The sequence below is a fragment of the Letharia columbiana genome (assembly GCF_014066305.1).
Source record: "Letharia columbiana isolate WasteWater2 chromosome Unknown Sc0000060_s1, whole genome shotgun sequence".
NCBI classification, from domain to species: Eukaryota; Fungi; Ascomycota; class Lecanoromycetes; order Lecanorales; family Parmeliaceae; genus Letharia; species Letharia columbiana.
The window spans coordinates 36,209-63,171 of NW_023501104.1; the positions used below are offsets into that span (position 1 = coordinate 36,209).

At 50.3% G+C, this 26,963-nt stretch overlaps 9 protein-coding genes across 9 annotated transcripts; 3 read left to right on the forward strand and 6 right to left on the reverse strand.

The window, feature by feature from the left end:
• Positions 1-161: 161 nt before the first annotated feature.
• HO173_011272 (uncharacterized protein) lies at positions 162-2,739 on the forward strand (the record flags this gene model as incomplete). The annotated part of the gene is made up of 8 exons (XM_037313153.1): positions 162-184; positions 237-306; positions 379-473; positions 525-1,275; positions 1,322-1,963; positions 2,117-2,381; positions 2,431-2,515; positions 2,571-2,739. The coding sequence occupies 8 exons, from the start codon at positions 162-164 to the stop codon at positions 2,737-2,739; spliced, it is 2,100 nt and encodes a 699-aa protein (XP_037159948.1).
• A 1,303-nt stretch (positions 2,740-4,042) lies between these two features.
• HO173_011273 (uncharacterized protein) lies at positions 4,043-5,095 on the forward strand (the record flags this gene model as incomplete). The annotated part of the gene is made up of 1 exon (XM_037313154.1): positions 4,043-5,095. One exon carries the CDS (start codon positions 4,043-4,045, stop codon positions 5,093-5,095), a length of 1,053 nt encoding a protein of 350 aa, XP_037159949.1.
• Positions 5,096-6,023: 928 nt separating this feature from the next.
• Positions 6,024-9,541, forward strand: HO173_011274 (uncharacterized protein; the record flags this gene model as incomplete). Its single annotated transcript, XM_037313155.1, has 6 exons — positions 6,024-6,085; positions 6,146-6,371; positions 6,466-6,816; positions 6,869-7,046; positions 7,236-7,455; positions 7,525-9,541. The coding sequence occupies 6 exons, from the start codon at positions 6,024-6,026 to the stop codon at positions 9,539-9,541; spliced, it is 3,054 nt and encodes a 1,017-aa protein (XP_037159950.1).
• An 892-nt stretch (positions 9,542-10,433) lies between these two features.
• Positions 10,434-10,982, reverse strand: HO173_011275 (uncharacterized protein; the record flags this gene model as incomplete). The annotated part of the gene is made up of 1 exon (XM_037313156.1): positions 10,434-10,982. One exon carries the CDS (start codon positions 10,980-10,982, stop codon positions 10,434-10,436), a length of 549 nt encoding a protein of 182 aa, XP_037159951.1.
• A 370-nt stretch (positions 10,983-11,352) lies between these two features.
• Positions 11,353-11,997, reverse strand: HO173_011276 (uncharacterized protein; the record flags this gene model as incomplete). Its single annotated transcript, XM_037313157.1, has 1 exon — positions 11,353-11,997. One exon carries the CDS (start codon positions 11,995-11,997, stop codon positions 11,353-11,355), a length of 645 nt encoding a protein of 214 aa, XP_037159952.1.
• A 1,880-nt stretch (positions 11,998-13,877) lies between these two features.
• Positions 13,878-15,261, reverse strand: HO173_011277 (uncharacterized protein; the record flags this gene model as incomplete). Its single annotated transcript, XM_037313158.1, has 2 exons — positions 13,878-14,465; positions 14,668-15,261. The coding sequence occupies 2 exons, from the start codon at positions 15,259-15,261 to the stop codon at positions 13,878-13,880; spliced, it is 1,182 nt and encodes a 393-aa protein (XP_037159953.1).
• Positions 15,262-16,383: 1,122 nt separating this feature from the next.
• HO173_011278 (uncharacterized protein) lies at positions 16,384-18,657 on the reverse strand (the record flags this gene model as incomplete). The annotated part of the gene is made up of 3 exons (XM_037313159.1): positions 16,384-16,492; positions 16,556-18,114; positions 18,163-18,657. 3 exons carry the CDS (start codon positions 18,655-18,657, stop codon positions 16,384-16,386), a joined length of 2,163 nt encoding a protein of 720 aa, XP_037159954.1.
• Positions 18,658-19,824: 1,167 nt separating this feature from the next.
• HO173_011279 (uncharacterized protein) lies at positions 19,825-20,655 on the reverse strand (the record flags this gene model as incomplete). Its single annotated transcript, XM_037313160.1, has 2 exons — positions 19,825-20,148; positions 20,209-20,655. The coding sequence occupies 2 exons, from the start codon at positions 20,653-20,655 to the stop codon at positions 19,825-19,827; spliced, it is 771 nt and encodes a 256-aa protein (XP_037159955.1).
• Positions 20,656-20,680: 25 nt separating this feature from the next.
• HO173_011280 (uncharacterized protein) lies at positions 20,681-21,203 on the reverse strand (the record flags this gene model as incomplete). Its single annotated transcript, XM_037313161.1, has 3 exons — positions 20,681-20,749; positions 20,805-20,868; positions 20,935-21,203. The coding sequence occupies 3 exons, from the start codon at positions 21,201-21,203 to the stop codon at positions 20,681-20,683; spliced, it is 402 nt and encodes a 133-aa protein (XP_037159956.1).
• Between the last annotated feature and the right edge of the window lie 5,760 nt (positions 21,204-26,963).

The following is a 26,963-nucleotide window of genomic DNA, read 5'->3' on the forward strand; positions in this document are numbered from 1 at the left end:
GACAGGGGTCTGCCGTATCAACAACGTCAAGCTTGTCGCGGAGAAAGATTCTCACAAGGACATTTACACTGCCCATATGCTGCTACTGTTTCTCCAATAACTTGGGAAACATACAAGAGACTCACCGTACCAGCCCAGACTGCCTACAAGTTTCAGCTACCATGGCCGCGCCCGCCGGCTACTCGTGAGCGCTCAAAGCTCCAAAAAGCTGTGGCCTAAGCTGATTCAGTATGCAGGATCAATGTCAACGACCCTCAGCTCATTACCCTCGTCAACAAATTGCAAGATGTCTTCACAACTGTTGGGGTATGTGATGACCTCAGGAGAAATCCTGGCCTGCGTCCGCTACGCAAAGGCTGACCTTGGTTGTCCGTGCAGGTCCAAAATCCGATAGACCTTCCCCAGATAGCGGTGGTGGGGTCACAATCGAGTGGCAAGAGTTCAGTATTGGAGAACATAGTGGGCAGGGACTTGTGAGCCCTCCTAGAAACTTGTTACCGACGGAGCTGATACCTGTGATGCAGCCTACCAAGAGGGACCGGCATTGTCACGAGACGACCACTCATCCTACAACTCATCAACAGAGCTCCTCCTGCCTCATCGCAAACGAACGGTGTGAATGGTACTTTGCAAACGTCAGACAAAGAATCCAATGTCGACGAGTGGGGCGAGTTCCTGCACATACCAGGCCAGAAGTTCTTCGACTTCAACAAGATCAGAGAAGAGATCGTAAAAGAGACGGACTCAAAGACAGGTCGAAATGCGGGCATATCACCTGCACCGATCAATCTACGAATATACTCTCCGAACGTCCTCACCCTGACCCTTGTGGATCTACCTGGTCTGACGAAGGTGCCGGTTGGGGATCAGCCAAGGGATATCGAGAAGCAGATTAAAGAGATGGTCTTGAAGCAAATACAGAAGCCAAATGCTATCATCCTGGCCGTCACAGCTGCGAATACAGATTTGGCCAACTCGGATGGTTTGAAGCTGGCAAGAGAAGTGGACCCAGAGGGTCAACGAACCATTGGCGTGCTTACGAAAGTTGATCTGATGGACGAGGGCACAGACGTTGTGGATATCTTGGCGGGAAGGATCATACCTCTGCGGCTAGGATACGTCCCCGTGGTGAACAGAGGGCAAAGGGATATCGCGAACAACAAGACTATTTCTTTCGCTCTAGACAACGAGAGGAATTTCTTCGACAACCACAGAGCATACAAAAACAAGGCTTCGTATTGTGGAACACCATACCTCGCGCGGAAATTGAACCTAGTAAGCCTTTGCAGAAGATTCCCGAAGTGTTTGCTGACTTGCCCAGATCCTTATGATGCACATCAAAAATACCCTGCCAGATATCAAATCTCGCATATCTTCATCCTTACAGAAATATACAACAGAATTAAGTCAGCTGGGCGACTCCATGCTCGGTAACAGCGCCAACATCGTCCTTCAGATAATCACAGAGTTTTGCAACGAATACCGGACCGTCTTAGATGGCAATAACCAGGAGTTATCAAGCATCGAGCTCTCAGGGGGTGCCAGGATCAGCTTCGTCTTCCATGAGCTGTACTCGAACGGAGTCAAAGCGGTAGACCCCTTCGATCAAGTCAAGGACATCGACATCCGAACCATCCTCTACAATTCCTCGGGTTCCTCACCGGCTCTTTTTGTCGGCACCACCGCGTTCGAGCTAATTGTCAAGCAGCAAATCAAGCGATTAGAGGATCCAAGCTTGAAGTGCGTTTCGCTGGTCTATGATGAGCTTGTCCGCATCCTCACAAATATACTACAAAAACCTATACTACGAAGATATCCCTCGCTGAAAGAGAAATTCCACGCCGTCGTCATATCATTTTTCAAGAAGGCGATCGATCCAACCAACAACCTCGTGAGAGATCTCGTCAACATGGAAGCATGCTATGTCAATACTGGCCACCCCGACTTCCTGACCGGCCATAAGGTAATAGAAACCCTTCATCCAGCACGCGATCCCAAGTCCCTTTTCCCTTCAACCGGAGCATTCAAGTCACGTTCCCCGAAGTCAAATTTTTGATCATCTCATTGTCCATCTCTACTATGTAATGTTATCTATGAATCTTACAAAACCCCGCAGGCCATGGCCATTGTCAACGATAGGCACAATGCTGCCAAGCCGACGCAGGTCGACCCCAAGACGGGAAGACCTCTCCCACCTGCCGTACCGCCGCGAGCAGCAAGCCCCTCGCTCGATCTGCCACAAAGTGACCAAGGAGGGTTTTTCGGAAGTTTTTTCGCCCCTAAGAACAAAAAAAAGATGGCTGCCATGGATTCGCCGCCGCCGCAATTAAAGGCCTCTGGGACGCTGTCCGAAAAGGAGGCAAACGAAGTTGAGGTCATAAGTGAGTACATAATATGCTAGGCACTGGCCTGCGCTGACGAAGATTTCAGAACTGCTCATCAACTCTTACTTCAATATTACACGGCGGACTATGATCGACATGGTGCCCAAAGCCATCATGTTGAAACTCGTACAGTGAGAATCTTCACTTCCCCTATTCGTCTTTCCCTAGCCACTAATAATTGGCCAGACACACCAAGGAAGAAATGCAACGGGAGCTGCTAGAAAACATGTACCGTACTAATGAGCTCGACGATCTGTTGAAGGAAAGCGACTACACGATCAGGAGGCGGAAGGAGTGCCTTCAGATGGTGGAGAGCTTGAGCAAGGCTAGTGAGATCGTGAGCCAGGTGCAATGAGGAACGAATAGAATACGTTGGTCTTCATTTCAGTGACATTAGCAGATCAGACTTGTCAGCATCCTTATTGTGTTGGGGTGCAACGGCATGATACCTTTGCATAGGCGTTATTATCCGTGTTCTCCAGAACTCGATCCGGACGATATTTTGGCTTTGTTACACACACAGATAGCAAGATGACTCGAGGCAATCAGAAGGGTATAGCACCGGTTCGAATCAAACTCCATTGCGCGTTTCCAACCGCCCCCTCATGTCTAACGGATCGTTGGAAGAAACATCATCCTTCTTGTTTCGCAAAGCCATCCGTCCTATCACTCCGTTAAGTTGGGCCCCATCCTATTACTATATCCCCTACTTCCCTCATCTACACATTCGCACACACTGATCACATCCGTCCGCCGATATCTCCGCTACCCCGTACTCTCAAACTACTTATCGTCGAGCATCCCTCGGATCTTTCAACGCTGGGTCCGAATCCTCCGAAATACGTCGGCGTACGATGGCAGTCGTCTTTTGGCTAGATGCGCATCTGCCTCGCGCTCGGTAAGTGACTCTTTTTTTTTTGTTTTTTTGGCTGGGGTTACAACACGTGAGAGGGAGTCGGCCCCCCTTCCGGCGTAGCTTTTGGGCACAGTGAGCGTGTGCATGAGGCCGCACTCGTTCAGATGAGAGGCAGCGCGCGTCGTCGTGTGGGGTAGGAGCCTGTGATGTGATGGGGTTGGGGTGGTTCCGTTGAGCCTGGGAAGGACCCGTTGGATCCTTTTGTCCCGGGACGGGTGGGATCTCTCCTCGGTGGGTTCGGTGACGGGGGCGGGGGCGGCATGTTTCCGGGTGCCGATGTTGCTGAGGCAGGAGCTTCGTTTTGGACGTTACGCTTGGAGGTGTTGGGGAGATGGTGGGGGATGGTGATGGATGCACTTTTTTGAGTCTTGATTTTGGCTTTGTTGGGGCTTTGTTTGGGTACGGGACTCGATGATTGTTGCTTTTGGGCTTGGCTGTGTTTGGTTACAGGAGTCAAGGATCGTTGCTCTAGGGCTTGGCGGGTGTGGATCGAACGGGATGGGGAAACTCATCGCTGTCGATCTGGGTGGTACAAAGGGTCGGCACAAAGGGAGTGAGTGCGTAATGGCATTGTTGCAGGGCGCAACAATGATGTCTCAGACTCTACTGGACTTTTCTTCTTTTCCCGTGGGAGACACTGCTTACAGTTTCTTCAACTCGAGATTCAGCAATTCTTCCCTCCCCAACATCACCCAGGTTCCATCCGAAATCCCGAACAGTACCCCTGGATATGTCAGCCACCATGGACACTTCACAAGCCCAAAATTGCATGCGCAATGTCCGACCAAGCTTGGGTACTTCGCACTCTTTCGAGGACGTACCGCTCAGCCCTCTGCTGGACGAGGGCCGGTCGTCTGATACGTCAAGCGGGTTCTTCCATGTGCCTCTGGAGCATGAAATCATCGCGTCTCGGAGTGTTTGGGATGATTCGGCTGGGTCTGATGAGCTCATCGACCAGCAAGGCATCACTTCGACAAGGCTCTCGGGGCAAGGCTCTTTGACTGAGGTTGACGATCAGTCGCAATGTTCCTCGGAGGCCGCGAGAGACCCAAAACAGGACGAACCTAGCCCAACGTCGGCAACCCTCAGCCTCCGTTCAGATACTGCGTATGCTTCAGACCCAATGACACCGAGGACTGCAAGCGCGGTGACCCTGGTGGAGATGCCAGTGGCCCTGGATACAATACCTGGACCTAATATCACCGTCAAGGAGGGATCTTTCTCTTCTCAATCTCCCAGAGACCAAAATTGGGGCTCTTCAGTATCCAAAGGCGATATTAGCGAGTCCTCGGAGTATAGTGACAGATCAACGGGACCGGCTGACCCCACAACATCAATCGCATCCGTCAAGGTCGTTGCGCACGCAACTTTCCCCCGGGTCGAGAGACCTGAATCTCCAACGCCCAGCTCGTTCCCCGCCTTCTTCGAGATCCCGATCCCCATCTTTCCCTTCCCGGCCGGCACAACGCGCTGCAACAACCGCAACTGCCCGATCAAGCACCGCCACGAGCAGGGCCCCTATCTCCACGGAGGAAAACTCCGCAGCAGGGAAGGCTCGGTTTTCGGCTCCAGCAATCCACCGCCGGAGATATGGTTCTTGTACGACATGTCGAGGGATGGAAACCTTCACGGCACGGGCAACGAGGCGTTCGCGCCGGTGGAGCTTTTTGTCAGGTATCATTTTGGCGAGACTGGTGGTGAGTATGTCCGCGGGTGCGATGAGGTTGGAGGAGGTTTACGACGGGGGGAGAAGCAGGGGAGAAAGAAGTCGCGGTTCTGGCGGTTTTGGGGTTGAGGTAGGTAAACGTTTTTATATAGTAGATCAAGCTAGATGATTTCAGTTGATTTAGACCATTTGTACAAAACCCTGATGTTCAACAACTTTCACACATGCCAATCAAAGCGTATGCCAGCTCGGGTCCCCAACATCTGTCTGTAGGCGAATGATGCTGGCAAAGACTTAGATTTCTGTCATGCAGTCCTAGAAAACTAAAAACCATTCCACCATTGGACCAGCGCCATTAGGAATCGAACCTACTACTGAATAAAGCCTCCGCGAAACAGTCCAGTTGAAGGGAAATGCCAAGGCATCGCTCGATTAGGTCTAGCGTCGGATATAGTACATCTCCAAATTACAGAGTGCTCACCCACACTACGAGACTACCTACTTCATCCACCTCCAACAATGACACGAAGTCCATTAAGTTCAATCGATTTGATTCGTTACGTACGTCAATGCTAAGCTCCGCAAGGGCCACTTGCGACTGTTCTAGGTCCTAGCTTGTCAATCCATCTAATGAAAGTACAAGACCTGGCTGATACTACACCTTGTTCTGGTCTGTTGGGTGTACCTAGCTTACGTACCGTTGGTCCTGAACCTCCTCGTGCTAACGTAACGTGCCATGCCGCTGCTTCAGTGTCATGGGAGGTCTGCGTTGTGAATACTCACCTGATTAGTCATTTGCTCAATACTTTGTCTTGATTGGTGCCGGCGTCATCCAGTTGAATGCCAGAGACGCAGGGTGATAAGCCATGTTGCGGCCGTATCACGCAGCCTTGCCAGCTTGACGTCAGTCCCGATCTGGGCTTCGAACGTCAAGTTCCCTTCCTTCTCCTTCACATACCGCTACATTATCGTATAAGTCTATGAAAGTTCGAAATTTCCACGCGCATAGTCGCTAGCTTTTGAGAGGGTAGAATCGCTTGATCTGCGCCGCGAAAACATGGGTCTGGAGATCTTGTATCCGAAACCCGGCAGCGCACAGCCTGATTCTTTTGTCGTCGAGTAAGCATCTCACTCACAGAAGATGCCTGTCTCCGGGCTGATAGCCCCTTCTTTATCCAGTATCATCGCGGTCCACGGACTTAATGGTGACGCTACGAACACCTGGAAGCACCCTAAAAACAACCATTTCTGGCTTCAGGACTCTCTACCGCTTGATGTCAAAGGGGCAAGAATCCTGAGTTATGGCTACAACGCAGACGTAGCGTTTGGTAACACTACTGTTAATGTGTGGGATCACGCCAAAAGCCTACTAGGTAGCTTGATCGATGAGCGCGAAACAGACGATGTAAGACACTATTACCCTTATCAGCTGCAAACGCAACTTCGATCCTCGCATATTGCATGGTGCATCGCTGATGCTATTCCTCTCGATGATGTAGGTATCCAAACGGCCTATCATCTTCATTGCGCATTCATTAGGGGGTATCATTGTCAAACAGGCTCTTGTTTGGGCACATAGGGAACCACAATACCAAGCAATAAAGGACCACACCCTTGGAATTGTGTTCTTTGGCACACCACACCGAGGGAGCGACAAGGCCAATTACGGGAGGATACTGGCCAATGTCGCCACAGGGGTTATGCACAAACCCAAATCAAGATTGATTGATGCTCTACAGAGCAATAGCGAGACATTGATGAAACTCACTTCAGAGTTCAAGTTCGAAGCCCCCAATATGGAGATCATAACTTTTTATGAAACTAGACCAATGGGTATTTTCTCGCGCCTCGTAAGTACGAGAGGTCTTGATTCCTCCGACTTCTGACTGACTGCTCTACCAGATTGTTGAGAAGCAATCCGCGCTTCTGGAATTAAGTCATGAAGACACTCAACCAGTGGATGCAAACCATCGGGACATGTGTAAATTCGACACGCGAAATGATGAGACTTACAAGAAGCTGGTGAAGAGGGTGAATCGGATGTTGAAAGGAAAGGACAAATCTTTGCCCGCTTCTGATTGTATGTGAGCAAGTTATCGACGAATCTATCGCTCAGAGGTCCATTGTATTGTCACCTCTTCCGCTCTAGTTGTCTGTCAACCCTCCGTTCATGTATCCTGTCGGTCAGCTGAAATACTCTCATCATTCACTGTACCTGTGTTCTATTCTGGGAGTAGTAGATTGGTGTAAATGGTGACTCTATGAATAGGTTCCACCCCAAAGCTCCGCAACAAGCATTTCGAGCTCCCTTTTGATGTTAGCCCCTATTTTACCGGCGGTAGTGATGTATGTGGCGAGCTTCGCGAAGGCTGTCTTCCGTTGGAGGATCCTCCTGCACAAAATATGCAACAGAGATTCGTTCTATACGGCCTCGGAGGGTCCGGCAAAACTCAAATGGCCTTGAAGTTTGCGAACGATTATAGAGAGAGGTATAACAGTGTTAGGGCACTGCTCTGCAAATGTCATCTCTTGTCGTAGCTCTGCTGATCTATATTCAGGTTTTGGGGGGTCTTCTTCATCGATACCAGCAGTGTCGACATAGCTCGACAAGCATTTTCGAAAATGGCCCGAGTATGCAAAGTAGGGGAAGGGATGGAAGACTTCAGAAGATGCCTAACCAATTCGCTGGAACCTTGGCTGTTGATACTGGACAATGCTGATGATCCATCACTAAACATCTCCCAATTCTTCCCCGTAGGTAATAGGGGTACCATCATCGTCACAAGTCGAAATCCTGATTGCAGATGTCATGCTACCGTTGGATCAAGAGAGCTGCGTGAAATGGAAAGCGATGAGGCTATTACTCTCCTGTTGAGATCGGGCGATCTTCTCAGCGAGAACGAGGATCTGCGAAGCATTGCCCTACCCATCGTCCAAACACTAGGATACCTAGCCCTCGCTGTGAGCCATGCTGGGGCTTCTATTCGACAAAGAATTTGCTCTCTAGAGGATTATCTTGACAACTATGCGCGCCGTCGCAAGAAGCTACTGAGCAGTCGCCCAGTACAGGCGGACTCAGATTATGAGTATACCGTCTATACAACGTGGGAGATATCAGTGGACTCCATAAAAGAGCTGTCGAACAATGCAACGGATAGCACTGCGGCCAATGCCCTCGAATTTCTGACTCTTTTTGGCTTTTGCCATTTTGATGACATTACGGAAGACATGTTTAGATCCGCATGGAACGAGTTTGGCCGTACCGAGGGGTATACGTGGTGGGCTTCCAACTTGCCTGGTATGGTTCGAGATCGTCGGCTCTTGGAATGGGACTCCATACGATTCAATGAGTCCATGCGACTTCTGTCGAGCTATTCGCTCATATATGTCAGCGGACCAAACAATCGTATATCGCTACATCCTCTAGTGCACTCATGGATTCGGGACTCCCTAAATGAAGAAGTGCATTTCAGATGGTGGAATATCACCGTATCGACACTGGCACTGGCAGCAGACGTTTCCTCCCCTCTCGCGCAAATGCAATTAAGTGTTCATTTGCGCCATTGTATAGACATTGGGCAAGTTGATGATCTCTTCGTAGAGGATGACGTCCTCTTGGATAGGGTACAAATACTTTCCTTGATCATCTCTGTATACGAATTTTGCCCAGGGAAAGATACCTTGACGCTTTCAGAGCGAGCTCTCGAATACAGCAGAAAATTCCTCGGTGATGAATGCTACTCTACATGCCTACTGTCTCTTCGACTCTCGCAGATTTTCCTTTATTTGCGTGAGTACCAGAAAGCTTCGGACCTACTCCAGAGTACGCTAGATGTAAGCATTCGGATACTCGGCCCAGCAACAGATTTGACCTTGGGTATCATGCGTGAACTCGCTTGGGCATATACAGAGTTGGGTCGGAAGCAGGAAGCTCTAGAGCTTGCTGAGAAGAAATTGGCAATCTGCGAGAAGTCGCTAGAGGGGAGAGATGTCCACACTCTATTAGCTTTGTGTGATGTTGCAATGGTGTATAGTGAATTGGGCCGATATAGGGAAGCTGTGGATTTGTTAGAGAATGCGATTGCAAAGAGAGCTGAGATGGCCAACGAAGACATTACGACAATGCTACAGTTAGAACTTCTTCTGGCAATTACGTATGACAGGTCAGGACGACATGAGGCCGCTTTGGAGATGTTTCAGAATAACCTAAAGGAGCAGTTTATCCTTCTCGGCGATGACCATCCTTATACCCTCCATACAATGGCTTATATCGGTGTCCAATATGGAACAATTGGTCAGCCAGAGGAAGGGATACCGCTCATGATCAAGGCACTAGAGGTCGGGCAAGGAAGAATGCCAGACGATTGGCTAGAAACACAGAAAGAAGCTCTCAAGTGGCTGCAATACAAGAGCGCACAGCTACAATCTGAAAGCGCAAATACCTCGACGGCCGTACCCGAAATGCTAGTCGAGCCCCAGGAACTACCACATCGGGAGGGTGAAGAGATCTCGAGCAGAAAGGGGTGGAGGCTCTGGCCGAAAACTCGACGCCGCATAGGCGAATCTTCTTCATGAAGGAATCGACTGCAACGAAACTAACCGGCTCCTGGCGTCACTATTCCGAGATCTTTCGTCGCCTCGCGCGAGAAGCCATCCCGGCCATTGATGAGTCGTGCCAGGATGCAGCTTTCACGTCCGGACAGACCAAGATCGCGCCTGCGAACACGACGCAACCGGTCTACGTTTTCGAACACGCATTCATTTGAGATCCTGGTGAGACGCTGGTAGGATTGGTTGCTCGGTTCTTGCGCGGGCTTGTTGCTCTGTTCTTGTATTACTGTCGCCGGAGTCTACGGGTGCTTTTCTTTAATGCTATTATAAAAACTTCTAAGCGAATGGACTATGCGCTGGCTGAGCGTGTCTGTCTGTCTGTCTGTCCTATGTTCATGCGAAAGCTTCTAGCACCAAAACATCCCAAGCCTTTCCGCATCGCCATCATGTGCGCACACTGCAAAGAATCCGAATGTAGCATTCTCACCCACAGGTTAGGCTCTCGAAGCCACAAACACCACTAAGCCCCACCGGTTTCGATGATGAACATGGACGAAGCCTCCATGTAACAAAACCTACGACATGCTCTCGCTCGACTCTCGAGAGTCCATCTCACATGCAGCAGCATTGGACAACTCAACGGGTTGCATTATTCCCTTGGTCTCACTATCTGAATGGCTACAACACAGTCTATTACCCGAACTCCTTCGTCGCTATCCAACCGTGCTATCCTATCCACTCCAGATCCCAAGGCTAAGGAACCCCCAACATGCACGTAGAAGTTTCTCCGCTCAGTCATAAGAATCGCAGCAGCCGCGCTAATCTCGTGTCTGAATGAATCAAATATTGTGAGTGAGTCTCCGAGCCGTCTGCGCTATATCTATCAAGCAGACGCAAAGTATCTTTTTGCCTATAGTCATCGTTCTGAGGCAATACTTCGCACTGCCCATGCTGCTGTTTCCGATTTTCCGCTTCTGCGAGGTCGATGTCCGCGGCGTCTGTGGTGCCAAATGTGGTTTCGCTGGTCCGATTTGAGGTGTGAGGGACGATTTGATTGATCATGTAGGTGCAGTCTGTTGCCGCGGCGGGCTCCAGGTGGATTTAAACAGTCCACTTGATCTCCGCGCTCCACACCAGAGATCTTAGAAAAAAACCTCTCAACTCTACTGGTATCCCGTTTGAAAAAATCGATTGCTGGCTGCGAATGGGTGCGCGTGATATCCGCAGCTATCCCGCCCGTCTCCGCCAAAGACTGTATAGACAGCGTACCGGATGTGGTGGTGTGGTGAGTGTGAAGGAGCTTTTCGTTGTAATGTTGCTGGTCGCTGTGGTGGGTAGGCTCCGCCTTGGCGTGTTGAAGGGCTGTCTGGAAATGAGGGAAAGGAGTGAGAAGGGGATGATGCGCTGGAAGAGGGCTGAGGTCATCGTGGTGAGTGAGAGTGATTGGCTTTGACAGGGGATGCATTAGACGGGCCTTGATTCAGTATAGCGATGATCACTACTATTGACCGCGAATGTTGCAGCTGGTTAGACTTGAAGACCCAGTAGGTGCTGAAAAGAAAAAGAGCTTGCAGTGTAAGTGCTAGACGTCTCTGCCGGCGGCGCTCGCGGCAAGTATGAAACTGAATTGCGCGCTCACGGTGGTGGCGACCCAGTCAAAGATTAAAGGACTGCATAGATAGTAGTAGAACATAGAAGATACGAAGGTGGGACGACTCTCATTACACTAAGCGCAAGTCAAGCCTGAGAAACGCCTCGGATTTTCATCTAAAGTTCACTGTGTCGATATTGAAGGTGTCGCTATCATCGACCATCAGTGCAAACGCCTAGATCATTCAGACTTTGACCCAGTCGTCCTTCTCTTCCCCGTCAAACCCAAGCTCCACCCAACCCTCCACGTCCAGCACGGCTTCCCCCTTTGACTCGCCCGGTGAATCAGCCTGTGCGAGCGCATTTTCGGCCTTTCTATCAGAGTTTGAATTCAACATGTGGTGGTGTGGCGGGTGAAATGCTGGCGGAGGCGGATATGCTAGCCGGGGCATAGTTGCGCGGGTCGATATTGAGGTCTCAGCAGCTGCTGTTGATGTAGCGGACGCCCGGATCAGAGCACCTGATGCCAGACTGACTTTGGGAGGTGCTGAGCTCGGGATCGGTGTTGTTTGCGCCGGTGTTAAGGCGGGTTTCACAACTCGAAGAGTTTGTAGAAAAGGGCATGCAGGTGAGCGTCGTACATGTTCATCAAGAGGATCATCACTGCATTCCCACTCTGAGAGTTTAAGGCCACAAGTGGAGCATGTAGTTAGGTCTCGGCGTTGAGAGTGTTGCTGTTGATGAAATCCAGCTTTGGCCATCGCTGAGGCATTAGGGGAGGTGTGTGGCCATGAGGTGTAGGAAACGACTCTCGTCAGGTATGATTCTGGGTTATTAGGCGGAATTGATGCTGTCTTGGGCGGAAGAAAGCTCGGTTTCTGCTGGTCCATTTTAGATGTGTGTTTCTCTTGTGTAATCGCTTGGATCGCTTGAACCAAGCAGCGAGCGCTATCAGCTGCTATTCTATGGCGCTAGGTAGCCTGAGGAAAGTGACGTGTATGAGGACCAGTTCAATTCACTGGGTTACACTTTTGAATTGGAGTTATTCTGTGAACTTGGTTGAAAGTACTGAGTCGGAGGAGAGAAAACAAGTTTACAAGGTGACGAGCAAACACCACAGACTGAGTGAGAGCTTTACCCGATTGGGTTAGCTCCCGTCAAAAGCTTGCCTGATGGAAGGGTGTTAATGTGTCAGAGGGGGGTGTCAGATGTCAATGTATCAGAAAGAGATGTTAACGTATCGCTGTGATGTGGTGCTACGGGTGCTGAAGCTGAACCATGCAGAGCATGTGATTTATCTATACATAAGAAACCTCGCTAGTATTCGAGCAAAGACTCAGAACTATATCTTTTAGTGTCCCGAGGCTTGAAGAAGAAAAACAGTTCTCTCAAAATGAAGCTGAGGTAACCTGAGTACTTAGCATACTCTCAAAGGCACCAAGCCTTCATTTTTCCTGCGTCGATTTGTTTTTGAATAAAGTTATGTTTCGGAGGGCGATATCATTGTTGGTGTGAAGTATCGACGGTAGTCACTCCCTCGGGCATGGGTTGGGGACGCCCGAGACGGGGGAAAGGAGACCCGAAGGCTCGCAGGAGACTGATACCATCAGGGTCACAGGGAGTATGAAGAGTCATCTGACCCTTTGGCTTATTGAGACTGCCCACCAAGTTTGATATGAGCTTGCAATATTTGGACTTAAGTATTCATTCCGTCGTTCTTGTCGATATCGCAAGACTGGAAAAATGAGAGACTGGAAGCTCAAAGGAAATACGGTTCAGGTATCCGAGTTTCAGTAAGCAACATGTATCTGCAGCTGACCTCGTCCAAAACATACAATCTGGAATTGCAACCAATGGACGAATAATGCAGGAATTGACTCCCGAATCTCAAAGTCAAGCAACGAGCTATATACATCTCCAAGCAACGCTATGAGTGGCCAAGTTAGGTAGGGAGGTTATGATACTGGTTTCGAACTGCTCCTCGCTTTTGCGGTCACAGCTCGAGAATCAAACACCCCTGAGGCGAACAATCAGTATTTTCTAGCAATTTAGCGGGGCAGTATGCATACCCTTGTCCCCAAAAGACTCTAACACCACAATCAACGAATGCTCGCATCCTATTATTCTTGCACGAGCAACCATCTGTTACTTGCGGGTCTCAAAAGTCTTGGGATACTCTAAGCCGGGGGATTTTTTTTGTGGATGTTGTCCGAACTGATCATCCGTCCTCGTTTGGCCAGCATCCCAATGGTTTGTGACCGGATTGTGAGGATGTATATTTCGTACCTAATCATCAACGCACTTCCTACGAAGGAAGTGTGGTTGATGCCAGAATCGTCTTAAATTTTAGGTTTGGAAAGAGTACCGCCTCCGACCAGGAACCTATTGTAAGATCTATGGTGGTGCTAAGACGAACGAGACGTCCGTCACAGGCCAGTCGGTGGAAGGCTTCTGCGCAGCAGCCATTTTCTGACCCATAAAGTTTAACTACTTTCCGAGTCCGTGTTGAATGTGCCAGTCCATGGATGCAATTGGATAAGCAGTAGCAACTTACAGCCGTGCTCAAACCTCATCCCATCTCATCTCCCACCCATTGTTTCTTCCTCACCCTTTACAGAAACACAACAACAGCGGCGATATCAGTAATACAAGCAACCTGAAGCAAAGAAAAGAGGAACTAAGACCCGAATGAACGTACCACCACAAAATTCTCAGCTTCAATTTTATCCTTTCCAACCCATCACTCACCGTCTCCGCTCCCCTCCCCCTTCTATCTCTCGTCTCCCCGATGCTGAACCTCGTCAAAATCGATGGACCACTTCTCAAGTGTTTCCAGCTCCTTGCTCCACACCCACCACTCCTGCATCTGCAAACTGAGTCTACGTCTACGCGCATCTGCACCTGCGGTACTGCCAAAATCTACCACAGTAGCCTCTTCGCCGTCGTCGATATCCGCGCGGCCCACGTTCTCAGGTCCGAAGTAGCGCTGGCTGGTGGCGGGGATCGGGTTGCGCGCCACGACGTCGCAGGATACGCGTGGAGGCGGGGAGAAGACGGGTGAGGTGGTGGACGGCAGGGATTCTGTAGAAGAAATCGAAGCCGTGTCTGCATTTGACTCGGAATGATGTGAAGGGGTCTGTGAGCGACAGCCTCTGCTTCGTTGAGCTTGCCGTCCATGGTGAAGATGGATTTCGGAGTTGTCAGCTTTAATACTTACGGCTGGGGTTGCTGGAATTGTTTCTTGGGAGATGTCCGGATGATGTCGGGAGTCGCGGAGACGGTCTCCATATCCATGCAGAATTACCTCTACCCGCATCGCAACGTCCTCTACCGCGGCGAGAGCACCCATACTTTCATCCTGTACAGCATCTGCGCCGCCATTAGCGCGTCTGCTCGTAGGAACTCGCCTAGCTCCAGCGGGGTATCGAGACCCAATCCCTTGATTCGAGGGGACACTGGGATAGTCTTCACCTGTGGGAATCCAGTGTGGCGCTGGTGAGCTGGCGTGACTCGATTACAGCGAGATGATATGGCTACGGCGGCCGCTGAGGGTTGCAAACCCCGGCCAGAATCACCAAAGTCAGTGTTGGTGTTGAAGCCAGGCGGAACCGCCTGCTGAAACAGCTGTCTTGCGGCCAAATCCAAGGTCGGAGAATCTCCGTCTGAGATTCGTGCGCGGGTAGCGAGGGGCCCGTGTGCATGATTGGCTTGTTCTTCATTTGGGTGAGCTTCTTCCGCATCCCGCGTAGTACAACGTTGTCCGGGGGTGAGACAGGCAGGGTGAGACAGGCAGGGTGAGACACTTTGGAGACGGGTTTCCTAAACCGATCCACCAAAGCCGTCTCCGCATCGACAGGACTTAGCCGCGCCAAGTCCCTCGGGCTCTGCAAAATTTCCGACTCTGGCGAACTCTTGGGCGTCGGCAGCTGAATCGTAAGTCGCGGACGACGGCCATGTTCGTCAGTAGCTTGCTCACTCGCCTGTCTACCGCTACTTCGACTGTCGGAGGAAGATTTGCTACGGTCGGAAAATGCCTGTCGAGGATCAGTTCTCATGAATGCTTGGTGTAGATTCGGTGGCGCTTGCCCGTATCCTGAGGCGTCGTTGCCACGTCTACGCAGGTGTGGCGTTGGGGGTGGTGGGTAGTGAGACATTTCTGAGATGTCTCGGGCTCTTGTCCGGTCAAAGTTGATGCTGATCACTGTTTTTGAGAACTCGAGTGGTCTGAAAGGTCGGATGATGAGTGAGGCTTGCGAGGTGTGAGGGAGGAGGAGCAATGGAGCGACGAAGAACAGTATTTAAGCAGGACAAGTTGGAGAGTTGGCTCACAATGAGCACAATAGGGAGTCGTTGTTCTAAACAAAGGAATGGTGATAATCCCTGTCACGTTGTAGCTCCCAGCACGAAGAGAACAGTACGTGCAAGTGTCGAGGTCAAGAGGTCGGAAATCTGACGATAAAGAGGAACGATGAGCTCCGTTGAAGTTAGCGGAAACTGCTTAGTATCATACATACATACATACATACATACATACATACATACATACATACATACATACATACATACATACATACATACATACATACATACATACATACATACATACATACATACATACATACATACAAGATGGATGGAAGATGGATGGGGGTTCGGAAATGGAGATTTGGAAGACCTCGCAAAGCGCAAAGTGTCTCTGTTCATCTAACGGAGGCGATAGGGAATTGTTCAGTCTGCACGATGAGCATGGGGATCGATGATTTTGTGTTCAATGGCTTCGGTGAAAGGAAATTGGGCAATATCAAAAAAGTGAATAAACTCCAAATGCGCTTCATCGTCACCCTCGATAGTCCCGCTTTGTTCCGTTGGCAGTTGGGAATTGTACTGGAAGGACACCGTTGTACCACATCTAGTGCGCCTTGTTTGAACTCTTGATTAGTTTTGGTTGGCTTGGGGCCGTTTTACGGCGGTGATTTGGTACCCAAGCTCGTTTTGCAGTTCTTTGATGTTACTGTACACTCGGTCCTGAAAGTTCAAAAATAGTAGATTGACAAAGGCGAAGAGAAAGAGGCGAAGCTGAATTGGATAAGCAGTATATTCAGACAATATCGTCCTATCCTACAAGGCTTCAACTAACAACAAAACCAGGCAGGAATGCAACAAGGTCAGAGAACATGCTGTACAAGATGCGAGAAGAGCTAAATGAGAGTAGGTGCTATTGAGTCGCAGGCTTGGTGCTCGCTTGCGCCCCAAGTTGTAGTCAAAGCGTGACAAGCTCAAGACACCCCATTCATGACACCTGGATTTGGCGAACCCATCGGTGTGGACTTCTTTGGCGATCGCAAGGTCAGAGGGAAGGGATAGTCATCTGGGTCTTCCTCTTCACTATGAATATCGTTAGCGGTGACTTCGGAAATGGAACCTATGAGACAGAAAGACTGGGCTTACGGCAATTTCCACGCGATGTAATCCTCGGTACTCAAGCCTTCCCGGCCTTCTTGCAGCGATGCAAAGTCACCGGGCGTCATCATGCCAGACCGGTTTCTTGGTGATCCTGGGACGGATAACGGCCGGCTAAGCTTAGGCTCTGTAGCATCGAACATGCCTGCCTCGTCATAGTCGTCGTCAAATGAAGCTGGGTATGCTCTCCTCAAAGCCAGTTGCCGAGCCTTCACATATTCCATACCCATTCTCTTCCAGTCCAGAAGATCGCTCAAGCGCTCTGTCCGATTCCTCTGGTTGATACGTTGTCTCTTACTCTTGGAAGCAAAGTCAAACATATAACTCGCAAGCTGATTGACGGAATCGTCAATGCCCTTCATTCGGCGATCAACAATGTAGATTCCATAATCGGATGCGTTCTCAATGAGCTCCTCCATGTAACATCCGAAGCCAGAGAGATTTGTGGTGATGCTCGGAACACCCATGACGGTACATTCGGCTGGCGTATAGCCCCATGGCTCATAGTAGGATGGGAAAATCCCCATATGCGTGCCGCGGACGAAATCATCGTAGTCGAGGGGTAGGACAGGATTGGCAGAGTTGAGGAATTCCGGGTGGAAAATGACCTTTACGCGGTCAGACGGGTGGTTGAACAGCTGCACTCGGCGTATCTGGTTCAGGATTGGATCATCAGCGTCGTTGGCCATGTTGTGCGTGACGACTGGTGGCAGCGTATTTCGCTTCATCGCGAAGAGTCGTCGTCGAAGCATGACCCGGTCAGCGCTCGTCAGCAGGTCCTTGTGCTCGGGCACATCTTCTCCCTCGTGCCACTGGAGCGATCGATCAAACAGCCTCTTTCCCACTTCTCGCTCGATGACTCCCACGGTATCTCGCAATGACTTGATGACTGCCTGGCCTTTCAAAGCCTCCACTGTCAAGGATGTTGTTTTTGCTGGCATGATGATGAACGCAACCACGGTCATTTTAGACCCTGAGCTCTTCAAGCTATGGTTCAGTCGCGCCAGAGATTCGATGAACATATCCACCCCTTTGTTTCTGTATTCATACCGCCCTGCCGTGAAGAAATATAGCGTATTGTCCGGCTCGAAGTCGTTGTGGCCATAGAAGTGTCCACGTACGAAGTCATGAATCTTCTCTTTTGATTGTTGATGCAGATTCTGGAACTCGTGCATGGCGGAGAATTTCTTCACGTTCAAGCCATTGGGCAGTACTCCATCAGGCTTCCGCTTCAGCAGATGCTCGCTTTCGTAAGCCGTGATGTGGGAGACGGTGGTAAAAACGTCGGTAGCGTGTGCTGCGGCTCGTTCGATGCAACATCTGTGGTATATACCGCGCTTTCCAGCTTCTGCATCCACATCAAAGTACTGGAGGTTATTGTAAAAGTCGACCGACCCAGCGCAAAGATATCTTCCGAGAAGGGTAGCGTGTGTGGTGAAGATGGTGGTCACGTCTATTCTCCGTTTTTTCGTCAAGGGAAGAGCCACTCCCGCGAGCCATTCGTGAAAATGGGCGATGATAGCTCGCTTGCGCTCATGAGATACAAACTGGTACCAAGTCAGCATTCGACAGTGGTCTTACTCGAAGAGCCATACCTCGCCAAGGAACCAAGCTACGAGGTATCCGAAGACCACTGCTTCATTCGTCTCGTCATCTCCAGGAGGCGAAGGTATACCAGCCGTATGCCACAGATCTGCCTTCCACTCATCAAGCCATCGGTAGCCCGTTTTTGTATCGATAAGCAGGATGCGTGGTGCACCCTCAATCAGCCATCTGCCGTAGACCAATCCAATGCCCCTAGCCTGCATGTTTGTTATGGTCTCGGCGAGTTCGGGATTCGTAGGGGTGAGGGGCTCGACTTCGACCGCAGCTGAAGCACGATTGAGAGGGCCGATGAGAGTGTATCGATCGCCATATTCGGCAGTGGTGACAGGGGCTTTTGATTTGATCACGGAGTAGATGCCTCCGACTCGATTGGCGGCCTCGGTAGAAACCTCGAAAAGCATATGATCCCGGATGTCTCGTCCAGTGGATTCTGCATTTGCTAGGACTTTGTCCTCAATGGACCCATTCATAGGTACCGTCGACATGGTGTTGAAGGGCCCGCAGCTCCGATACTCGAGCGGTAGGCGATTACTGGGCGGAGAGAAGGTGGGTCTGGATGTTGGGAATGTGGCACGGTGGGCTTTCTATAATTGGTTTCCAGTGGTCAGCAAATCAGCTTTGGGGACTTGATTTCAAGGATTGTGGTGGCATTGACGCGCTGAATAGCTTCCCCGCATTGTTTGGAAGGAAGTCTGTGTGAGACGTACCAACTCGATTGCAGCATCCCAAGGAAAGAAAGCGAAAGACAAGTGTGGGCAAAGGATGCATACGGTGAAGGCCAAGGATACCTGCTATGTAGCTGATTGGGATAGATAGTGTTGTGGATGAAGAGTGGATGTCGGCGAAGAGAATATGGTTCTTTGGGCGTCTGCTAGCGGACAGGGATGCCAAGAAATAGGGCCGAGTGCGGAGATGACTTTTGGATTTCTTCGTTCTACACCTTTCCACTACGATCCAACATCTATTCAATTTCTGAACAAACAGCAAAGTATTTCGTGGTTGAACATTCATCTTCGAATTTATTGTTTGTATGGGAACTTGCTTCTTCCATCGTCGAGGCCGACGTCATATGCTGGGGCAAATCCCACGTTACGTCTACCCCGCTCGCATGACCCACCAACCGCCATGTTTAAGCATCGGTCCGACTCTCCACGCCATGCTATTGATCATGGCCTTTTCACCCTACGCATAAAAATGAGGCTCTGTCTACTATATCAGATGGATGCTTAGAGCAGAGACTATGCGCAAAGACTCCAGAGATTCAATGACAACGCCCAATGCCTGGATCTACAACATACCTACCATTGCTGTCAGCGGAGGCTGCCTCAAAAAGTAGAATCCATTAAAGCCACTACAGTCTACGACTGAGGACGAGGAAGGACAGACGACTACTTGAACAATATTCAACAAATGCAACCTTCCACCTTTGCTGCTTTCCTTTAGTCGTGAGGCTAATTTTCATCTCAAGGGCACGCTGGTAATGAAGCATAAAAGAATGTTCGCTCAGCGAGGAGACCGTTCCCTCATCTTGATACATCTACTATGGACGCGAATCTTTGTGTCTTATCGTATCAATCTTGTGCTAATCTTGGGCCGCCTTCTCCAATGCAGCAATGCTCCAATCACTGGGACATGGGCACGTACTTCTAGACTCACCAAGCGAACTCAGTAACCGCCAACCCAGCCGCGGTCATCAATCGTAGCACCTTCCTATCGCTGCCTCCATTAACAAATCGTACGCAGATGGAATCCCCTGTCGGTTTGGTACTTCTCCATCTCGCCTGCTTCAGCTCAAAACCGCGCTTGACGTCCCAAATTATAACGCGAGCGTCGTCTGTAACGGCAGCAACGAGATCGCCATGAACGTCGAATCCGGTTGCCAGATGTCCAAGGTCGGAGTTTTCGTAGGAGGGGAACCGATTGTAAGGTCGTGTTACTTGGCCAGAGGTCGCGAGATCAGATGGAAAGCGCAGATCCTAAGTACATAGCTTGAGAGGTCAGCAAATCCGAGAACTACCTGCGATAGAAATTCTTACCTGACTGTCCAGTCCTGCAACCACTATCGTGATCTCATCGATTCTCCTCGCATGGTTGATCTGGCTTGCATGCTGAATGCGACTTTCCCGACTTTCCCCGTGACTTCTGATGTCCCACAGCCGCACTCCGCCGTCTTTACAACCCTTTATTACAACGTTCGGGGATAGCCAATCCACAGCCATCACTTCCGGTGCGCCAAGACACCGTTCGCCGATTTCAGTGGTCCAGCGCCCCTGGCTTTCGTTCAGGATGACGGCACCGGTGGATGTTGCAATGGCAAAGCTCGTCACCCCAGAGTAAGGATTCGCAGTGGACGCCCAGTACAATATAGCTGGGCTATGCGTCAAGACCCCTCCTAGTCTGTGCACTTTTCCGAATACGCCGGCATGCTCCCCAGCGACACTGTCAAGATCCACGCAACAGGCTGAACAGTTTCCACCAAGCATGGTGACGCTGTGGCCAGTCAATCAATCACTGATAGAGCCACCTGCGACTGGTTATACTGGCAGAAGGAGTCGAGAGGATGATAGACTCAATGAGCTTATCTTCACATAGTAAGCGTCTGAATCAACAACGTTAGGAATGTGTCACTGACCTGAGACGCTGGAGGGCGCCAAGCTTGATTGGGGTGGCTATCTCTAGAATCCTTGACAAATCCTCTGCCCAATACAAGAAGGGGGTCAGTTTAACAGGGACAGTGTCCTGCAAAAGAATTGGCGGCTTACATCTCAGCCCTCCTAGCGAGTTCATCTTTGGCCTTCAACCCAAATATCGTTGCTTGTAGAGGCTCATCATAGATGAGATTGATGAATTCCATAGGCAACGCCGTCTCTTTCCGACGCCAGAGCACCCTGTTATCCAGACCCTGGCTCCAAGCATTGGACATGCCGATTTTGTTGTCAATGAGGCCCGATTCTCGTAGTAGACCGGCTTGGCCCCCCAGAGAGTGTGTAAGGACCTTCGATCTACGGATAAAGGTTTTCTCGCTTGCCATGACGACGGCTAACAACAAAACCAAGCAGGTAGAAAAGATGAAACGATGCAGCTGTACCTAGCTTTTTCAGCAGTGGTATGAGGTCGGAATATGACGAAATTGGCGGTATTGCAAAAGTGGCATGTTTCTAGGATAACACATTTTGGCCGCATCCTTGCCCTCTGCCAAGCCTTATTGACCAATGAAACCCTCGTGATTATGTGCAATCCGACTTGTCGTCGGTCAGTCCCGAGCCTTTGAGGCGCTGCTCGGTGGGTTCCGCAGACCGTGCCACGTGTGAGCTCGTACCTTTCTACCTTCGGATTTGAAGTGGGTCAGCCTTTCGGCGGGCATACCAGCAGCATTCGACATATCTTTAGCCTATGGAACCAATAATATCTCTACTGACTGGGTTCAATGAGGGAATTTTTCGCACAGACATTGCTTCCTATCTTTCAACATTCCCGGTGATGCTGGTGTCAATGTATGCAATTAGCAATCCATTTCTAATGGTTTGGATGTGTACGAGACCGTGTTCAATGCCTCTAGTATGATCTCTGTATCGGAGAACTTGTTCTCATGCGGGCTACAGCATGACTACCTCAACTCGATCACCACAACTACGCGCGCGAGGACGTAAAACCCGATCGTCACCCATTGCAGGTCTGTGTTAAGCAAGACGAACTGGCCACGACACCATAGCTATCGAACTTGTGAAGCATACGGCCCCTTGCTCCTCATCACATTACTCTAAGTTATCGTCGCCGTGGGTCACGAGGTTTTTGCAGAAGAGAACCATCAAAGCCCACTTCCGGAAAACGATGGTGTCCGCAGCCCACTGTCCACTGTATTTCTTCGAACCACCCTGTGGGCTCTCTCCTATATGACAAATACGCACACAAGCAACGAGACTTTCTCGCGACATTTTCCCCATCAACCCCGTCCTCAATACAAGCTACAAGTCGCTCTCCACACAAATTAGACCACCTCACCCTAAGCTTAAAACTGGCCTCGCAACACGTGCCACGCCCGCATGTCCACACGGTGCTTCTGTATCCCCACACGCCTAGCGATTCATCACGACGCCCATGAAACCACGAGGGATGTTACTAATGAGTCGATACCTTAACCTTCCTCCGTGCTGCTGCACTCTGGAGTATGTATGGAACCAGAAAATACTGTCTTGCGTACGGATGGATGGATGGATGGACGACATCCGGCAGACAGACACTAGGCCGTCGCGGTGCTGCGATGGGTGTATGTGCGTATGTATGTATGTATATGTCTAAATATGAATACTCCCGTCCCTGGTACTGCTGGCCTTCGATCTTTTTTCAGTTGCGATTATCATACCACGATCAATCATCGCCTTAAGAGTCCACTCTGGTCTAGGCGTTCGTTCTTCGCGTTTGTGTATCTATGTGGTGAGTCCCCCCCCCTTTTTTTTTCTTTTTTCCCGTAATTCATCTCTCTCACACACATACCCCCTTCGCTTGCCTAACTCACATTCGCGCCTTTCCACTCTTATCGAGTGCATCTCGTTCGGTGCTATCCCCCCACGTCTGCCTCCGAGCGCGAATATTATATCTACCTACGTAAACAATTGCGGCAATGGTGCACTAAAAGCTTGGAATCTAGGAGACTGGAACTGGAACTGAGACTCGAAATGATATGAGTATATATCGAGCCCGAAAGTTTCCCTCGTCCCAGTATTCCAGTACCAACTAGCACGTAAGCAACCCCCTTCCCCCCCGCCCGTGAGGAGCGCTCTACGCCCGTGCACCGATCATGAACCCTCATGTATCCATACAAGATAGATAGACGTCCTGATTCTTTTCTTCGCAAACGGCACGGCACGGCTGTTGGGATTCCGATCGATTTTGCAACTTCGAGCCCCGAGGGCAGAGGAGGCGTTGTGCGTATCGGCGTTGGCGACGGCGACGGCGATTATGTGTCTGCGAGGTGAGAGCACGCATGCATAAGTCGGGGGGGGGGGTGTGAGATGGTTCAAGGAGCTGGCCGAGGATGAAAACGCCGGCTGCACTCGCATTCATCTGACGTAAGACGGCGAGTGTACGAGTCGAAAGAGGCAGCGCATGACGTGTGTTTTTTTGGTAATCGGTGCGGTGGGGACCAGATGCGGTGATCCGTTACGTTTTCGCGGAGTTTGAAAAGGTATCAACCGCTGACACTTCCTTCGTTCCACCTTGTTAACCCACACCCATTCAAACGAAGAAGCGCCTCACGAGCTTAAGACCACGAATAGATTCCGGCTAAAAAGACTGGAGCTGGAGAGTGGGTTTGACTTTCTACTACCCCAGAGGTAACACACAAAAACTCCCCCCCTTGATGCTCCCGCCGGACTCAGTCAGACCCGTCACCACCGTCGATCGACCAGCCCAAATCGTGCTTTGCGCCTGAGCCTCTCGTATCGGGTAGACCCATCTTGCAATGTCAGCATGCTTGCTGGCTGCCGTAGTCGTTTCGTTCCTGGCGAAGAAATAATCTTTCCCCCCAACCTACCTACTTAGACTACAGTCACGGCCAACGTGCTGTTGTGAGTGAGCAAAGTTTGATATGTTTGATGTTGAGATCCAGACGACAAGTTTGTAGGTAGGTAGATCATGGATGCGGCGTTGCGGAGACGAGGAGATTGAGGGGGCAGTTGCCACGAGAGTGGTTGGTGGCGATGTATTGTGTGTGTCGTTGCCAAAGGGGAGAGAAGGGCTGATGTTGCTCAGAGCCTGAAGGAGAAGATACTCTCTTACCGACAGAGAGGAGCTTACGGTGTTGTCATTAGTCTGTAGAGACGGGTATACGAGAAGAGTGTGCGAGCTGAGACGGGCTGCGTCCTGGCGAGACAAGTGATGCCTTTCTCTCTTTCTTCTAATCTGGGTCGTTTTTATCCATGTTATCCAGCGACTGTAAATCGGACATCGGGGAAGAGTCATCATTGTTGCATTTGTATATCCATAACTGCACGTTCCCGTCAGTGCTAGTGGAAAGGCACTCGTCGGTATGTAGGGTACACTTTGCATGAATGACAAAAATAGACCTAAGCCGCTCATCGCCCTTCAATTCTACCCGACTCGAGCCTTCAACCTCACCCTGACCGGCTTCTTCTGTATGGTACTGAAACACTTCAACGTCGTCCAATCCAAAATACTTCCCTGCACGGCCTCCATGTCAAACACCCAAATAAGCCGCGCGAGGATGAGCCACATTTCAAACACGGCTAGATTCTGCCCTATGCAGCGTCGAGGACCGAGGCTGAAAAGGAGCACGGCGGAAAGCTGGTCCGAGGCCCATTCCGCCAGGCAAAACGGGTGCGGCAGCCAGCGCTCCGGAACGAAGGATCTGGGCTGGTGGAAGCGTTGGGGTGAGTTGTATATTGTGTAGGGGTGGACGGAGATATGCGTGTGTAAGTATGACAGAGGCTTTGTTAGCAGTGACTGGGTGTACGTACGTACGCTGGGGGTGCTAAAAGGGATGATACATTGCCGAAAAGCCAATGCCCACAGACTGTGTCGGCCCCGATTGGCACGAGACAAGGCAAGCCTATGGATACCGGGGGCAGGGCCGCAGGCCTTTGGAGATGATGGCGCCAAGGTACGGCAGTCCTTGGACGAAATCCAGCGTGATATCTTCCTCTCCTTTGAACGCGCCTCGGATCTCCGAAACGAGTCTTTGCATCACACGAGGGGCTTAATAAGATAGTTTGTGATTCCAGATAGAGTCGTAGCGGTGGTTTAGCTGCCAGCAAGGATCAAATGGGAGAAGATTGACTGAATGTCCGGAAGACTCATTTCCTGCACGTCTGTATTCAGCTCGATGACGGGTGTTTCGAATTCACGACGCTGTTGCTCCAAGTTGAGGCGTCGACGGACCTTGTTGAGAGACAACTGATGATGATCCTGGACATTCTCTGGCAATTTCTTGGGGAGCAGTTTCATCGAAACCATTTCGACGAGAGGGCGGTATCGAGAGGGTAGTATCGAGTTGCCGCAGCGAACGAAAAGATTCTGATCGAATTGAAAATCATGAAGACCCAGCGATGATAGGCGCTGTCTTTGAGACAATCGAACGGCTCGCCAAACCCAAGGTCCCCAAAGATTGCGTGATTGAACCAATCCACCGTATTGACAGAGATACCAGAGGGCGCTGTTTGACGGAGACTTGACATAAGAAGATAGACGCATGACTGGATGATGCGTTCATGATGTCGGAGAGCCTTTTCTGTGAAGGGTCCCTTCAACAGACCACGCATACGAGCATGGTTTGTATGGTTAGACGTGGTTACGATTGATTCAGTAGTTTGTCCTGGTGGAGGCTTGTACCACACTAGGTTTTCAGCAAAAGGGGCTTGGCCTGACCGAATTGCATGTACGTGGTGCCAGGCGTCTGATATGGCAAAAGAGACTTCGTTTGGTGCTACGTGAAATGCGTCACCACATTACTCATGGATATTTCGGATATCTTGCGGCAGCTTTGCTTTTCTAAGCGAGACTATATGAGGTATCCGTGTCAGAGCCCATAGCTTCGGACCTGGGAATCTGGTGGGTTGGGAGAATAGGAGCCTGTTAATGGCGAGTTTGGGTAAGTACTATACATATTTCAGTAGACACTTTGAAGATTGGTAGCAAGTTTGGGAAACGAGGTGCCGTGCGTAGCTCGCACGCATGCGCTAACCATAAACAGCGTAAGAGGAAGGATCTAGAGGCTGTGAGTGTAGCTGGGTGCAAAGCTAGCTATAATCATCGCCATGGCTTCACAGCGTTCTCAAAGTCAAGATAGCTTGGGGCTAGTGGATAGGTGCAGGAAGTTTCAAGAAATTCGTTCACTCTCATATGAATAAAACTCCTAGTTTTGTGTCGACTCGTACCGTTGCTCATATATCAGTCATGCCCCGCACTTACGTTTTGCTCGAGTACCTTCCTCTTTAGGCCATTTGGAGGAAATGAGGTTCCATTCATGCAAGGGGACGGTTTGGGCTTTCGATTTCCCCGTCCAAGGACCCCACCAGAACCTTTCCAATAGCATCCCGAGGCAGGATTGGCACGGTCAAGGCTTTCTTCTATTCACCCTAGGAGACTGCATATCAAAATGGGTTCTTGTGCGAAAAACATCGACTCGGGCATCTCACAGACATAATCCATCGTGTGCGTAGATAATGCTACGTCGAAGCGACTGTGTTGGTGAGGCGGGAAGCCAAGCAAAGTGTCTAAAAGATTTCGACTTCCTGCGCACTAAGCCTCGACTGTCCTCTTATCATTTGTTTGTGCGTCTCAGCTATGGCTTATGGCCCCTTCTTTTCTATCATAGGGTACTCAGGCTGAAGATTGAACCCAAGGCGGATTGTTACACATCATCCGCATCCCACGATATGGCCGAAGCATGACTCTTCAGTATTGAGAGCCAATTCGAAAACACGAATGCATTTTTGTGGGAGTCGGCGGATTTCAACCTGTGCCATTCGCATGCACGGATTGTACTCTGAATGGACTCATGCTGCTCTCATCACTTGCAGGTGGCTTGCAGTAGTCTGGCCCTGAAGCACGTACAACACGTCGCGGTCGCGTGCGCGTGGTCATCTTCGCTGCAGTCCTTTTCGCCCCGCAGATCGACACTGCCCTTGATTCTTAAATGCTAATCTTTATGGTATTGCGACTGCGAGATTTCGGTGACTCGGTGGCGAAAGTGCATGGGAACGAAGCATGAAGTAGAATGCGATAAAGACAGCAGCTGGTGTGTGTGCTTGGCGAAAGGTTGTAGTAATCGTGC